The sequence below is a fragment of the Theropithecus gelada genome, chromosome 15 (genome assembly GCF_003255815.1).
Source record: "Theropithecus gelada isolate Dixy chromosome 15, Tgel_1.0, whole genome shotgun sequence".
Taxonomy (NCBI): domain Eukaryota; kingdom Metazoa; phylum Chordata; class Mammalia; order Primates; family Cercopithecidae; genus Theropithecus; species Theropithecus gelada.
The window spans coordinates 105,397,549-105,413,196 of record NC_037683.1 but is presented as its reverse complement, the minus strand read 5'-3'; the positions used below and the strand labels follow the sequence as shown (position 1 = coordinate 105,413,196).

General features: G+C 42.7%; 1 protein-coding gene across 3 annotated transcripts in view; it reads left to right on the top strand.

The window, feature by feature from the left end:
* IARS (isoleucyl-tRNA synthetase) overlaps positions 1–15,648 on the top strand; it is an 83,153-nt gene that overhangs the window by 47,795 nt on the left and 19,710 nt on the right. For all 3 annotated transcript variants that reach the window (XM_025360818.1, XM_025360817.1, XM_025360819.1), the window contains 10 exons: positions 1,198–1,289; positions 2,741–2,818; positions 3,782–3,903; positions 4,328–4,430; positions 4,679–4,762; positions 7,140–7,314; positions 9,448–9,560; positions 11,499–11,594; positions 12,818–12,994; positions 14,209–14,314. In XM_025360818.1, the coding sequence (XP_025216603.1) occupies positions 1,198–1,289; positions 2,741–2,818; positions 3,782–3,903; positions 4,328–4,430; positions 4,679–4,762; positions 7,140–7,314; positions 9,448–9,560; positions 11,499–11,594; positions 12,818–12,994; positions 14,209–14,314 (1,146 nt within the window). The remainder of the gene's footprint in view (positions 1–1,197; positions 1,290–2,740; positions 2,819–3,781; positions 3,904–4,327; positions 4,431–4,678; positions 4,763–7,139; positions 7,315–9,447; positions 9,561–11,498; positions 11,595–12,817; positions 12,995–14,208; positions 14,315–15,648) is intronic.

The window sequence follows — 15,648 nt, the reverse complement described above, 5'->3', positions numbered from 1 at the left end:
GCTGAGCTTCCTGGAAGATAAAAAGTGCCGTGAACCCTAGAAATCATTTAGACAGGACTCAGTTACTGAAATCACCTGTGGAAGAAAGTGTGACCAACTAACAACTCTGGCCTGGAGCTCAGCCCACCGGCACCTGAATTCTGGTCTTTGTGAAAAGCAGCAGAGAGCAGCTCTGCCTGTTGCAACTTCTCATGTCTTAGCCTAGACCAGAAGCCTCGTTAACACTCCCTGGACTCTTTGCATTATTATAAGTTGTATTTGTTTCTAAGTGGGTTGGTCTTATTCTTTTTGTTTTTGGTGTTTGTTTTTATGCAACAAAGAGTGTTAATTAAAGGGGAGGTGAATGAGAATCCTTAAAATAAGGCATGCCTCAGACACAATTGGCTAGACACCCTTTCTTTCCTACTTGATCTCTGAGTTTCTCAGGGAACCCTTCAAATCCTCCTAATGCCTCAAGACCTTCACTCCCTCTGTTGCTGTTTTTACTCAACTGTTTTAATGTTTAGAAGGCCAGTTCTATTTTATTCATAGCCTGTGTCAGAGTTTCTCAACTGCCGCACTGTGGACAGTTTGGGCCAGATCATCCTCTGTGGTGGGGCTGTGCTGTGCATTATAACTGAGGAGCATCCCTGGGGTCCACCCATTAGATTCCAGTAGCACCATGCTACCCTCCTAGTTGTGACAAGCAAACTGTTTCTCCAAACATTGACAAATGTTTCCCGCAGGGCAAAATTGCTGTTGTTTGAGAATCACTGGCCTATGCTGTGCCTCTTAACATCTGGTTTGTGCTTTTTGACTTTTAGTTGAAGTACAGTGTAATACAATGGAAAGAAGTTGGGCATTGTTGATGCTGTCAAATTGCACAACTCCGTGTAAATGGCACTTCCTACAGTTGTGTAGTGGACAGCCTTGGACTTTGATCCACACATACTGGAATTTTTGCCTTTTCTCACTGACCAGTGGGAATTCGCATGTGACTCACATGGTGGTTTTTTTGTGTGCACCCCTAAACACCCTGACTGCCGTGTAGCACATCCTCAAACAGTCATGTGATTGCTTCATTTTGGTTCTTTTCTCCTTAGTAAGTAGAGGCCCTTGGATGGAAGGAGCTGCCCATTCTTTGTTGTATCCAGCCCTCTCCCCACCGCAGATGCCTGGTAACTCACTTGCTGCCCGATTGACTTGTCTTACTTTTAGCTTACAGGCTTTATACTGTGGTGCCTCGCCTGGTCAAGTTTGTGGATATTCTGACCAATTGGTATGTTAGAATGAACCGCAGAAGATTGAAGGTAAGTGCAGACTGCTGTTGGGAAAAGCAAAAAGTGTATGAAGTTTGAAAGTAGAAGAAATATGAGAATAGCCAGAAGGGAGAGGAACATTTTCAAATGCTCTCAGTTTTTGAAGCTTTGTTTTTCTTTTTCTTTTACATTGCATTTTAACTGTATTTGTCGTTTGAGGGATGGGGATCTATAAATTCTAAAAGTCATTTGCATTATTTTCACAACGCAATTATGTACATGTTATATTGGAGGGAGAATGTCAGGGCACAAACAGGACTACACCAAGCAGACCTCTTAAAATTCAAAATAAAATCATGCAAATATTTTATAAAAATAGTGGCAGATACGACTTTAATGTTGAGAGGGGTACTTCCTTTTACCACAAGGGAGTCAGTTATTTGCTCTGTACAGAACTCCTGTAGCTGTTGGGGGTTTGGGATGAGCAGAGCATAGGTCCTGGTCTCAGGACTTAAGCCAGGTACGTAAATAACAATGATGCATAGTAGAGAGAGCGAGGTCTCTTTACTGTAGGCCCAGTGAAGGCTCCCACTACCCATTAGATATGTCTTTCTTTTTCTTTTTTTTTTTTTTTTTTTTTTTTTTTGAGATAGAGTTTCACTCTTGTCACCCAGGCTGGAGTGCAGTGGCATGATCTCGGCTTACTGCAACCTCCGCCTCCTGGGTTCAAACGATTCTCCTGCCTCAACCTTGTGAGTAGCTGGCTCCTGCCACCACGCCTGGCTAATTTTTGTATTTTTAGCAGAGACAGGATTTCACCATGTTGGCCAGGCTGGTCTCAGACTTCTGACCTCAGGTGATCCACTGGCCTCAGCCTCTCAAAGTACTGGTATTACAGATGTGAACCACTGTGCCTGGCCAGTCATGTCTTAAAATGCATTAATAAAAGCCTGTAACACAACTGTAATTTCATTTTTGCACAGATGTATCTCGAAGGACATATGCTAAGATGCTTACAGTAGTTGTCTCTGGATCACTTAGTTATGGTTGAAATTTTTTTATTATCTTTGTTGTTCCTACAATGAATTGGTATTTTTTTTTAATACACAGTGTATACTTTTTTAATATAAGAAATCTTATTTAAAGGTACTTTAAAGTTTTCAGTTAGCAACTGTTTCTGTCTGTTGTGGGTAGATCCATTCTACCTTCAGCTTTCGGGTCCTACAGTTAAGCTTTGCTTTCCTATCAGCTTACCTCAGGTGGGGATAGTCAGTGGAACAGCAGGTGCACATCCTGGCCAGGCCTCCTGCACTGCCCTGCAGGGCCACACTGATGGCACCGACCCTAGATGGCCTGTGGTCGTGGCCCTTTCTCCTTTCTCTGTCTCTTGTCCTGTCTGTATGCTGCATGCTCTTTGAAGATTGCCTCTTTTTAATAAACTTATTTTTTTAATGATAAACACTTTAGCAGTTTAATGTTTATGTCTCCTTTTTATTCATTAGGGTGAAAATGGGATGGAGGATTGTGTCATGGCCCTAGAAACCTTGTTTAGTGTTCTGCTTTCTCTTTGCAGACTTATGGTAAGATGATTGCCTTCTTTCTAGTACCCTTTGGCCTATGGGCTGCCTTCGGCACCCACTTGCTGCAGTATCCTCTGTTTATATCTATCCTGTATTATTCTGCCAAAAATAGAAATGTAAGTTTTATAACACCTTATAGCTCTAGTTCCTTTTCAGAAATCTTGTTAGCTTTATACATGTTAAGTAAGGACTAAGAAATACTAGATTCTTTCTTACAATCTCTGGCAGTACAATATATGTCAGGGCCCTTGGCTCTAGAACGAGGATCTACAGTTCAAAGTAAGACATAGCTCATCTTAATGTGGATTGCCATAATTGTTAGTAATGGGGAGGTTCTTCAGCTAATACCTGTCTGAGTAAATGTATATATATATCACAAACAATACTTTAACTTAGCATTGAGAGGAAGACATGCAAGTAGTTGTTTGATATATGTTCCTGTCAGGTCAGATATTAGTTAAATAATATAAAAGTGAAACGGCTCCAACTTTAGTTCTTTTTATCCTGTTTCTGCTACTCCATGTTACAAGACTCCTATTTATTCCTTAACCGAACGAAAATCTGCTTTGTACAAGGTCCTGTGCCTGGTGCTCTCCATGCCTGATCTCATCACCTTCATCCTGTGAAGCAGGGGATATTTTCCCCAGTTTACAGATGAGGTTTCTGAGGTTTGGGACAGTCAGTCCTCTGTGCATATTGACTTGGCTGATACATCATTAGGTGCTCCTCTTTCTGTTTTAGACATCCTTCAGAATTCTAGAGGTGCTTTGGGTTTTTCTAGCTATAGTCCTGCAGCTATGCTTCAGGGATATGAGGCCATTTCTCATTCACAGAGCATGTTTTGTAGCCTCATGCCCCTTTTGGTGCATATTACTGTGTCATTCTCTAACATGTTTAGTTGTTTCTGAGTATAAATGAGATAAGTTGTTGATGACTGACATGATGTCCTGTGTGTTCATACAGGCTCCCTACACACCTTTTCTCACTGAATTGATGTACCAGAATCTAAAGGTGCTGATTGACCCTGTTTCTGTTCAGGACAAGGACACACTTAGCATCCACTACCTCATGCTGCCCCGTGTTCGGTAGGAATCAAATAGAAATAAGCCTCACCTGTGCCAAGGAGGGGAGATTTGCTCAGGCATGTTGGGGAGAGGAGGCATTTCCCTGCTTCAGCTCCATCTGTGCCTTGCCTCCCACCCCAGCTGACATGAACTCCTCAGGCTGCAGGATGGGGCCCACTTTGGTACATGGTAGCAGGGATGCTTGGTGTGGAACCCCTTTGTAGAGCTGCAGCAGGTGGGGTGTGGGCATGACCCATGGGGGCCCCTTGGGGAGGTGCCGGGTGCTGAGCGGCAGGTACTGCACCGCCCTTCCCCCGGTGCTTCACCAGGAGGGCCTAGCCACCCTTCTCTAGCCTGACCCTCTTCCTCTTTTATGCATGCCTAGTACCTTCAATTTTCTCCTTTTAAATCTAATCTCTTTCATATTCCTACCTCTACCACTCAGAGAAGAATTGATTGACAGGAAAACAGAGAGTGCAATGTCTCAGATGCAATCTGTGATTGAACTTGGAAGAGTGATCAGAGACCGAAAAACCATTCCCATAAAGGTTTGAAATTTTACTTCTATTTTACATGGCACAGACCTAAATAATTAAGTCTTTGAAATGCTTTCTTAATATAGAGAGCTTCCACCAATGGCCTTCTTCCTTTTCTGCAGTGAGAGTGTGAATGACTTAGTACTAGCCCAGCCTGACTAGTCTAGAGCTTGAGATTCAAATAAACATTTAATATTCCATTTTTCTTCAGTTTAGAGGACTGGCTGCTGAGTGAACTTTCCCCTCCCTTTTCCTCCTAGTATCCTTTGAAAGAAATCGTGGTTATCCATCAAGATCCAGAAGCTCTTAAAGATATCAAGTCTTTGGAGAAGTATATCATTGAGGTAAGGTAGATGATTTGTCTGTTTTTGGTACAGAAAGGCTTAGAACATTATTTTGATGAAAAATCCTCAAAGTACATAATGACCGTATAATTTATTTTTATTAGTATATTCATAACAAATGTAATAATCCATGATATTTTACACTGTGCTTGGAATCAACATAAATTTGTTATAATTCTTTTAAAAATATTTCAAGATCAATGAATTTCTTTACCTATCATCTATCATCTTCATTCACTTCCCTGAAGTTCTCTTCTGTTCTGTTCTTCTCTGTTCTGTCCTTTCCTTTTTCTTCTCCTTTACTTTACTTTTCTTTCGACAGAGTCTCTCACTCTGTCACCCAGGCTGGAGTGCAGTGGTGCCTTACCACAACCTCCACCTCCTGGGTTCAAGCAGTTCTCCTGTCTCAGCCTCCCAAGTAGCTGGGATTACAGGCACTCACCACCACGCCCAGCTAACTTTTGTATTTTTGGTAGAGAATGGGGTTTTATCATGTTGGCCAGGCTAGTCTCAAACTCCTGACCTCAAGTGATCTGCCCGCCTTGGCCTCCCAAAGTGCTGGGATTACAGGCATGAGCCACTGTGCCTGGCCTTCTGAAGTACTTTTTGATAACTACCAAAGAAACTTTGTTCCTCCAAATTATGCAAGTGACAAGTGACCTCGCATGTAAAAGTCGAAGCACTAGCATAGTGAGCCTCTCTCCACCCCATCTCTCCCTGGAGTCTCACTTCCTGGCTACTTCATGATTTATTTAATTACTCTCCTGTTGTTTGAAGTTTAGGTTTCTGATTACAAACAAAAGCTATGTGTGTATATATATGCATATATCAGTGTATGGATATTGGATAGATTCCAGAAGTGGAGTTTTGGGGTCAAAGTTTAGATTATAGTGTCAGTTGTTTTCCTAAACATTTTTATTCCATGATATTTTAAAACATCTTTATTCCATGATGTTTTAAAAACAAATATGTTTTACCTTATCTTCTTTGTGATGATACAAAACAAGTATTTTTTTAAAATTTCATTGTTTATTCTTTTCACAGGTAATATTTAAAATCATTATTGTAGAAAATGTTAATTTCTACATTTGGTTTTCAGTTGCTTGAAAATTCCAGAGAATATTAGAAACCAAAAGTTAGATTGTAAATTCTGAAATTAGTATCTGTGGATATACATAAAATATACATTTTTTTTTTTTTTTTTTTTTTTTGAGACAAGAGTCTCACTCTGTCACCCAGGCTGGAGTGCAGTGATGTGATCTTGGCTCACTACAGCCTCCATCTCCTGGGCTCGGGTAATCCTCCCACCTCAGCCTCCCAAATGGCTGAGATTAGGCATAATAGTACAGGCTTTTGTAGAAATGGAGTTTCGCCATGTTGCCCGGGCTGGTCTCTAACTCCTGAGCTCAAGTGATCCTCTTACCTCAGCCTCCCGAAGTGCTAGGATTACAGGTTTGCACCACCACATCCAGCTGAAAATTTTAAAAATTAATTACTTCATTTAAAATGAGATTAATTAATGTAGCCAAATATCATGGCAAAACTAACCATTCCGTATTATTTGCTTCAAGCTGTTGTTCTCATTTTCCCATCTGCTGCTGCACCATCATCATCCCTGCCGCCTCAGTAGTTCTCATTTTCCCATCTGCTGCTGCACCATCACCATCCCTGCCGCCTCAGTAATCCTCAGTAGCATGACTGAAGCATGAAGTGTTCTGTCTAACTGATCTTCCGCTTAGTTGAGAGTTAACCTTGTGGTTCTCTGAAATTGCTTGCACAGAGGTTACCTCTGAGGGCTGAAGTTTATATTTCTGGTTCTGGAGTCCTTTTTCTGTTAGGCTCAACTGTCTTGATAGATCTTCATAACAAGCATTTTCTTCTTACCATACAAGTCACTGCTTTTTAAACATATTTATAGAACTGTACAACCATACCACAGTTGTAGAACATTTTCGTCATCCCAGAAAGAAACCCAGTATTCATTAGCATTCACACACCATTTTCCCCTCAATATCTGACCATTTCCCGGCATCCACGGACCTATTTGCTGTCTCTGGATTTGCCTTCTCTGAACATTTCATATAAGTGGAATCATACAATTTGTAATATTTATGTCTGGCATATTTCACCTAGCATAATGTTTCACATTAATTTGTGTTGTAGTGTGCAACACAATGTATGAGTGCTTTGGTCCTTCATATTGCCAAATATTCTATTGCATGTGTATGCCGCATTTTGTTTATCCATTCGCAGTTGATGGACACTTGAGGTGTTCTTACTTTCTGGCTCTTAGGAATAATGCTACTCTGGACATATGTTTTTGTGTAACATATGTTTCCATTTCTCAGCTTTGTTTCCTCTTGTGCACTAACTGTAGGAATTGAATGTTCGAAAAGTTACACTGTCTACAGATAAAAACAAGTATGGCATTCGACTAAGGGCAGAACCAGATCACATGGTCCTGGGGAAGCGTCTGAAGGGAGCCTTTAAGGCAGTGATGACGTCCATCAAGCAGTTGAGCAATGAGGAACTGGAGCAATTCCAGAAGACTGGTAGGTGTCTACATAGGCAAGGGCACCATTCATGTCCTCAGGCTGAGGGATATTTTTTAGGCTACTGTTTGACTTTTAATATCACTCACATCCTTTCCTTTTCTCTTTTGTTTTCTCTTTTCTTTTCTTCTCTTTTCTTCTCTTTCTTCTCTTTTCTCTCTTCTCTCCTCTTGACAGAATCTCACTCTGTCATCTAGCCTGGAGTGCAGTGGCATGATCTCAGCTCACTGCAACCTCTGCCTCCCATGTTCAGGTGATTCTCCTGCCTCAGCCTCCCAAGTAGCTGGGATTACCAAGAGATGAGAGCATAAGAGGAGAAAGTATTTGCCTATGCCTTTCCTGATACTGTTGACAGCTTGTGCACTATCACGCCTGGCTAACTGTTGTATTTTTAGTCAAAACAGGGTTTTGCCATGTTGGCCAGGCTGGTCTCTAACTCCTGACCCCAGGTGATCCACCCACCTTGGCCCCCCAAAGTGCTGGGATTACAGGTGTGCGCCACTGCGCCCGGCCATCCTTTTCTTAAATAAAACTTTCCTGTTGATAAAAATGTTTATTATAAATAATTCTTACTGTTTAGAAAGAAAACAGCTGGGCACACTTAGCCAGGTGTGGTGGTATGCGTCTGCTATCCCAGTTACTCTGGAGGCTGAAGTGGGAGGATCCCTGGAGCCTAGGATGATTTTGTCCTTACTCTCATGATGCTTGCTGACATTGAAGATTTGGGAAAATAATTATGGTTTTGGTAATTATTATAAAGGGAAAGTGTAGGGTAATATAAAAACAGTGTGTGGGGTACCTAGCCAAATGATGGGATTAGGAAAGGGAAATCAGCCCCATCTTGCCACCCCTATACAGAGCATTTCAGGGTGCCCAGAAATTGGCAGCTCTGCCATGATTAGAGTCATACATGGTCTGAGTATGGCTGTCTGACATCCTGTAACTATCCTGGGGCACAAGCTGTTTATTTTTAGGGCTTTCTCTGAAGTTGAAGATCATAAGCTGGGAGATGTCTTGAGAAGAGAGATTTGAGGATTCATAAATCAGATGAGTGGCTAAGGAAATTGGGGGAACTGTCCCTAGGATTCTCCAAATATTTAGATAGGATTAATAAAACATAAGACATTAGCAGCTAAAACTCAAGTTACTACTAGTTACTAATCAACTCAAAATATTAAAATAACAGTGTTACGAGCCTTCAAGTCACAAATCTAAATTGTTTCACCAGATAGCCAAAGCACCAAAAATTCCTGAGATAAACCTTATTTGAAATTGAAAGCCTAGTTTCTGAGTGGACTGTTCTGCACTGATGGAAAACAGGATCATCTTCAGAACACAGTGACAAAGTAAACATAAAAATGACACCCTGGTTCTCAGAGCCCAAGAAGGTCATCATCAGTGACGGCAGTGGGTCTCCCTGTCGGCAGGGGTGTTGTCATCAGCAGCTGTGCACATTTCTGCCTCCCTGGACAGGCGTGATGCTCAGTACTGAGCACTGCCTCCCTGGACAGGCGTGATGCTCAGTACTGCGCACTGCCTCCCTGGACAGGCGTGATGCTCAGTACTGAGCACTGCCTCCCTGGACAGGCGTGATGCTCAGTACTACGCACTGCCTCCCTGGACAGGCGTGATGCTCAGTACTGAGCACTGCCTCCCTGGACAGGCGTGATGCTCAGTACTGAGCACTGCCCGTCTCATTTTAGCCTCCCCACACCTTGCTCAGCAGGTACCAGAACACCATGTCATGCAACCAGCAAATAGTGGACCTAAGTTCACTTTCTCTGTAAAGACTGTGTTTTCTTCATTATGTCCTGCTGCTCTGTGTTTATGGTGAGCATTTGTTGCCTCTTGGTGCCTTCTCTTAGCTTTGTCATGTCTTTGGACCTGAGAATTTATATAAAACAGTAGATACTGGTGATGACTTAACTGTCTTCAAGGTAACATAGTGTAATCTAAAGAAAGTTTGTCCTATCTTGGCTACAACCATGACATGAGTCAGAGGGAAATGATCTCTTGAAGCCTCTGTGGCTTTGCTGTTGTGAAATTTTCATCAAGAAGGGGCATAATACATAGGTAGTGGGGCAGCTTGAAGAGGAGGGGAAGCTGATTAACAGTGTAGCTGCTTCTCCATAGGGACCATTGTTGTGGAAGGCCATGAATTGCATGATGAAGACATCCGCCTCATGTACACCTTTGATCAGGCCACAGGTGGGACTGCACAGTTTGAAGCACACTCAGATGCTCAGGTATTTTTCTGTTTCCTAGAACATTTCTTTACCAAGAGATGAGAGCCTAAGAGGAGAAAGTACTTGCCTATGCCTTTCCTGATTGTGTTGACAGCTTGTGTCAGGGTAAAAATAAACCAGTTACGTGGTTTAGATTGGCTTTGCTAAACTAATATATTATTATGCCCTTAACATATGCATTTGTTTAATGAATACATAAGCGTTTTGTGATTTCTACATGTAATTGTCCCAAGTGTGGGCTTACACAAAAATGAACCCTTTAAGACAAGTCAGTCAAGGACACCTGAAATTAAGCCAGTTCTTAGTATTCTACCTGATAAGTTATCTGGTAGAAATAAGTACACAGAGGGCGACTATCCAGAAATTGGTATAGAGGGAAAGTGGTCAGGGAACACCCCTTGAAGAGAATATACAGGCTGTTTTAGATTCCGGGGTCATTATTTTTTGCCATGTTGGAGAAGAGGCTATCGCTTTGCAGTCATGACCACACATCCCCAGTCAGCATAGTTGTTAAGATCTCACATGTGGGTTTGGGGATATTGCAGGGGTCCCTCTGTGCTTAGCATACCATGTGCAGGGGAAGGTAGAGCAGCACCTCCATAAAGGAAAGCCGAGCTCCTCAGTCCTTTACCCAGGCGCTTAAGTTAGATGTGTACAGAACTCTACATGGGAAGACAGTGGCAAGGAGTCAGAGGTATCATAGCTGGGAAAGAAGGCAGGGGAAGGCAAGAAGGGGGTTTCTAAACACTGACAGTGGGCAGTTCTTCCTCGTTACAGCAGGTGTTAGGGGCCTGAAAAGTTTACAAAAGTGTCATCATGTGATGTTTCTTGACATGGTTTACATGTTGTAGTGGCCCTGCACTGACTGGAGTTTTGAGTTTATCATCCATTTCATTACCTCTGATGCCTTTGTGAAGTGAGTCATTTCCTTTTTTTTTTTTTTGGAAACAGAGTCTCACTTTGTTTCCCAGGCTGGAGTGCAGTGGCGTGGTCTCGGATCACTACAACCTCCGCCTCCCAGGCTCACGCTATTCTTCCGCCTCAGCCCCCCGAGTAGCTGGGACTACAGGCATCCGCCACCACACCCGGCTAACTTTTTTTATTTTTAGTAGAGACAGGGTTTCACCATGTTAGCCAGGATGGCCTCGACTTCCTGACCTTGTGATTCACCAGCCTTGGCCTCCCAAAGTGCTGGGATTACAGGCGTGAGCCATTGCGCCTGGCCGAGTCATTTCTTCTCTGTTTGCTCAAAGGTAAATGAGATGAGGCCTAATGTACAAGTCTTTTGTAGAGTGTATTTTACTCTGCAATGTGCTATGTAACAGAAGTGGTACTGTCATTATGGCTACATCATAATCAGCAACCTTCAGCATAGATGAGATAGAAACTTTAACCTTAGCAAAAATATGGCAGTTTAAGTCATAAAAAGTTTCGTGGTCCATCGTATAATTTGTTTTGAGTCATTTTGACAAACCTGAAGATCACAGGGGTCATGGTATAAGAAAGTCACTTGGAGTTGACTGCTCTGAGGCATTTGATCCATTTTTTGTGGCCTGAAAAGCTGTGCTGCTCCAAGGGCTTCATGATTATTGATCTTACTTATTAGAAGAGTTGATACTATTTCTTAGATGGTCAAAAAGCAGAGTCATGTTAGGGGACTCTGATAAGAGGTGGTCCCAGGGCATCTCCTGTGAGCAGCGCCCTACAAAAAAAAAGAAGAAACAAAAACCTGCACACCTTTCTCCAGAAATGGAGGACTAGCTGATTATGAAGAAGTACCTGAATGATAAACTAGATTAATTTTATTGCTTTTGCTCATTTGTGCGAAAGAATAGTGCTGCATTATAGACTCTCAGGATTTAAATAACATTTTGCTGAATTGGGAAGAAGTGTTTCTCCTTATTTGATTGTCATGGTGTGCACTCTTCATCCCCACAGGCTTTGGTCCTCTTAGATGTCACTCCTGACCAGTCAATGGTAGATGAAGGAATGGCTCGGGAAGTCATCAATCGCATACAGAAACTTCGCAAAAAGGTTAGTCAGTCAGAGGCCGGGCGCGGTGGCTCAAGCCTGTAATCCCAGCACTTTGGGAGGCCGAGACGGGCGGATCACGAGGTCAGGAGATCGAGACCATCCTGGCTAACATGGTGAAACCCCGTCTCTACTAAAAAATACAAAAAACTAGCCGGGCGCGGTGGCGGGCGCCTGTAGTCCCAGCTACTCGGAAGGCTGAGGCAGGAGAATGGCGTGAACCCGGGAGGCGGAGCTTGCAGTGAGCAGAGATCCGGCCACTGCACTCCAGCCTGGGCGGCAGAGCGAGACTCCGTCTCAAAAAAAAAAAAAAAAAAAAAAAAAAAGGTTAGTCAGTCAGTTAAGAATAAGCTACCGTTTTAGCTTTTTGTTTGTTTTGGTTGTTGGGGGAAGATAGGAGAGGCAGGTAGTACAAGCCATAGTGATCAGTGCATGACAGTCGCTAATCTATAGTCATTTGGAATGTATTCTGCAGGAAAGGCACTCCTCTTCCTCTCCCCATGTGTTCACTCTCAAATTGTAGCTTTCAGCCAGCCTGTGCATTTTCCCATCCTTTTTTTATTTTTTTTTTTTTTGATCTCCGTTGGGCTTCTACAAAACAGCCCTTGTGGCTGGGGCAGAAGGTAATCAGAGGTGATAGTATCTTTGCAGAAGGGCAGAGGTGTAGTCAGCATAGACAGGCTTCTAGCTTAGGGGAGGTTCCCGGATCTGGACAGAGTTGCGTATTTTTTCCTTATTAGAGAGCTGAGGAATATGCACAGAGCTCATCTTGGAGAGCAGAGGGGCTGGAAAGCCCCTACTAGTGAGAGAATCATGAATTTCTTGCCCTGCAGAGGGCAGTGACAGCTACCATACAGCTTTTTTCCCAGACAGTTCAGGGTCTGAGGAAGCTGTTCCAGCAGGTAAGTGGGTGCTTATGATCTCTGAATCAGTTCAGAGCTTTGTAAGTGGGTTCTAAATTATTTCTTGGTTTCAACATTCATGAGGTACTGATTGTGCTAGGAAAAGAAACATGCCCTGTCCCCAAAGAGTGGTGAAAAGGACACAAAGCTAATCGTATACTGCAGTGCAGTTAGTCTTACAGATCACCCAGCAGGCAGGGAAGGGTGACTGCCCTTCTGTGATGATTCAGCATGAGATCCGTAGCCCTTGTTCTACAGTACCTTTCTTCAGTTCTGATTAATAGAATGTACTTCCCTTTTAAGATTTTCTGTGTGTGCTTTCAGTGCAGTCTGGTTCCAACTGATGAAATCACAGTGTACTATAAAGCGAAGTCGGAAGGAAGATATCTGAATAATGTTATTGAAAGCCACACAGAGTTCATATTTGCCACCATAAAGGCTCCCTTGAAACCCTATCCAGTTTCTCCATCAGATAAAGTCCTTATTCAAGAAAAAACACAGGTGAGTCCTGAGCTCTATTGAACTGCTAAAGAGTTTCAGATTAGGTTTGACTTTACGTGCTCATGTGTTGATATTCTGTCCCACAGTAGAGATTGGCACAGCTCTCAGTCTTGAAGTATTGCTCTGGACAGTAGTGGGGAGAGTCAGAGAGTGGAAGCCCAGAAAAGATGGAGCAGGGAAGGAAGACAGAACTGTTTTCACAACAGTTCTCTTGAGGAACATAGCCAGGAGGGTACATGAGCTTTGCCCGGAAATAAAATGGCTATGTGGGCCTGTTTTTTCTAAAACTAGGAAAGGCAGTGTGTGGATTCTGGTAATTATCATTAAAAGTAAACAGCAATTGGCTTGAGAAACATTTAACTCTTCTGGTAGTGGGTTCTCCATAAAAGTACAGTACCAAAAAAGAAAAATCACAGTAGCATTTCTGTTGTTACATCTAGGAATTTTAGATATACTTATGAAAGTATGATATTAAAGGTAGGGAAGATACTGGCTTATAACTTAGAAGTAGATCATTTAGGCTGGGCACAGTGGCTCACACCTGTAATCCCAGTTCTTCGGGAGGCCAAGTTGGGCAGATCGCTTGAGGTCAAGAGTGCGAGACCAGCCTGGGTGAAAGATGGTGAAACCCCATCTCTACTAAAAATGCAAGAATTAGCTGGGCATGGTGGTGCATGCCTATATTCCCAGCTACTCGGGAGGCTGAGGCAGAAGAATCACTTGAACACAGGAGGTGGGGGTTGCAGTGAGCCGAGATCGCATCACTGCGCTCCAGCCTGGGTGACAGAGCAAGACCCTGACTCAAAAAAAAAAAAAAAAAAAAAGTTGATCATTTAAAATGTATCTCAGTCACTTACTTAATCATTTTCTCCTGTCTCATTCTATGAGACAAGCAGGACAAGACAAGGAGGGGCTGACGGTGGCTGTTTATTTTTTCAGTGAGACGAGTTGCAGAGTAGTTTCATTTTCTATTTTGCATATTGTGTAATTATTTGACTTTTTTTAGTGAGCATATATTTTTAAGAGACCAGGATAAAAAGAGAAGAAAAATGGGATATAAATTGTAGCTTTTGATACTTTGAGTAATGAGATTGAATATGTTATGAGTTGTATACAGCTCTTGTTGTTACTGAGAAGTCACTGTGTCACGTGATGGTGTGGCACATTGCAGTCAGATGTCACAGTTACTCAGTCATATGTTCTCATGTGCTCAGTTGAAGGGATCTGAACTGGAAATTACACTCACCAGAGGATCTTCCCTTCCTGGTCCTGCTTGTGCATATGTCAATCTTAACATTTGTGCAAATGGCAGTGAACAAGGTAAGAGTAAATTTCATAATTTGTATGACTTTTTTTTTAGTTATATTTATGGATGTGAAAAAACAACCCAAAAAACTTATGGATGTTTTTAAGGGAATTGGAAGAATTATTTAATCATATTTAATAGGTAACTTTTTCTTCTTAACTGTCATCAAAATGAATTCACTAGGCGAGATGCAGTGGCTCATGCCTGTAATCCTACCACTTGTGGAAGCCAAGGTGAGAGGATTGCTTGAGGCCAAGAGTTCAACACTAACCTGGCCAACATAATAAGACCCTGCCTCAATTAAAAAAAAAAAACAGCCAGGCGCGGTGGCTCTCACCTGTAATCCCAGCACTTTGGAAGGCCGAGGCGAGTGGATTACTCAGGAGTTCAAGACCTGATCAACATGGTGAAACCCCGTCTCTACTAAAAATACAAAAATTAGCCAGACATGGTGGCAGGTACCTGTAATCCCAGCTACTCGAGAGGCTAAAACATGAGAATTTCTTGAACCCGGGAGGTGGAGTTTGCAGTGAGCTGAGATCACACCATTGCACTCCAGCCTGGGTGACAAAACAAGACTGTCTCACCAAAGAAAAAAGAAAGAAAAAGAAAAATGAATCCACTAAAGTAAATGATTGGACTTACGCTTGTGGAAGCATGAAGCAGATATAGTTTTCCCTATTCCTCCTGCTAAATACATCTAAACAGCCTGGACAGTATAGATAAAAACAAGCAGAAGAAGACTCGCAGATGTAAGGAAGAAAGCAGACCAGCTGAGGACCTTGTAAGCAAGTGACCTAAAAGTAGTAAGTTCTGGGTTTTCTTTTCTGCCTCTTACACTCAAACTTGGAACTTAAGAAGCTGCCAACCTGGAAGTGTCAAGTACAGACCAAAAAAAGCCTCAACAGAAATTCTGCTCCCTTGACAAAGGATCAAGAGATGGGCAGCCTAGCAAGACAGAAAATTTTGAAACAGTAACTGCTCTGCTCTAGCCAGATACCATAGAAAAAGCTATGGCCCTACCACCACCCACATCAGCAAAGGCCAAGTGGGGAGCCTGGACTTCACCCTTGCCAAGCTGAAGACCCCTCCCCTGTCACAGGGGTATCAGAGAAGACAAAGTAGTGAGCTAGGACTTTCATTCTAGTGGGGGGCAGTAACGAGCCCCTCTGCCTGGCGGCATCAGTGGAGGCCACATGGAAAGCCTAGATTTCCATCCCTTCTGGGCAGTAACAAGGCATCCCTCCCATTTACAAATGCGTGGCAGCAATGAGGCCACATACCACCAGCACCTCCTCTGCAGTGTCAGTTAAGGTATGCGTGAAACAGTTAAGGGCGTGGTGGCGGC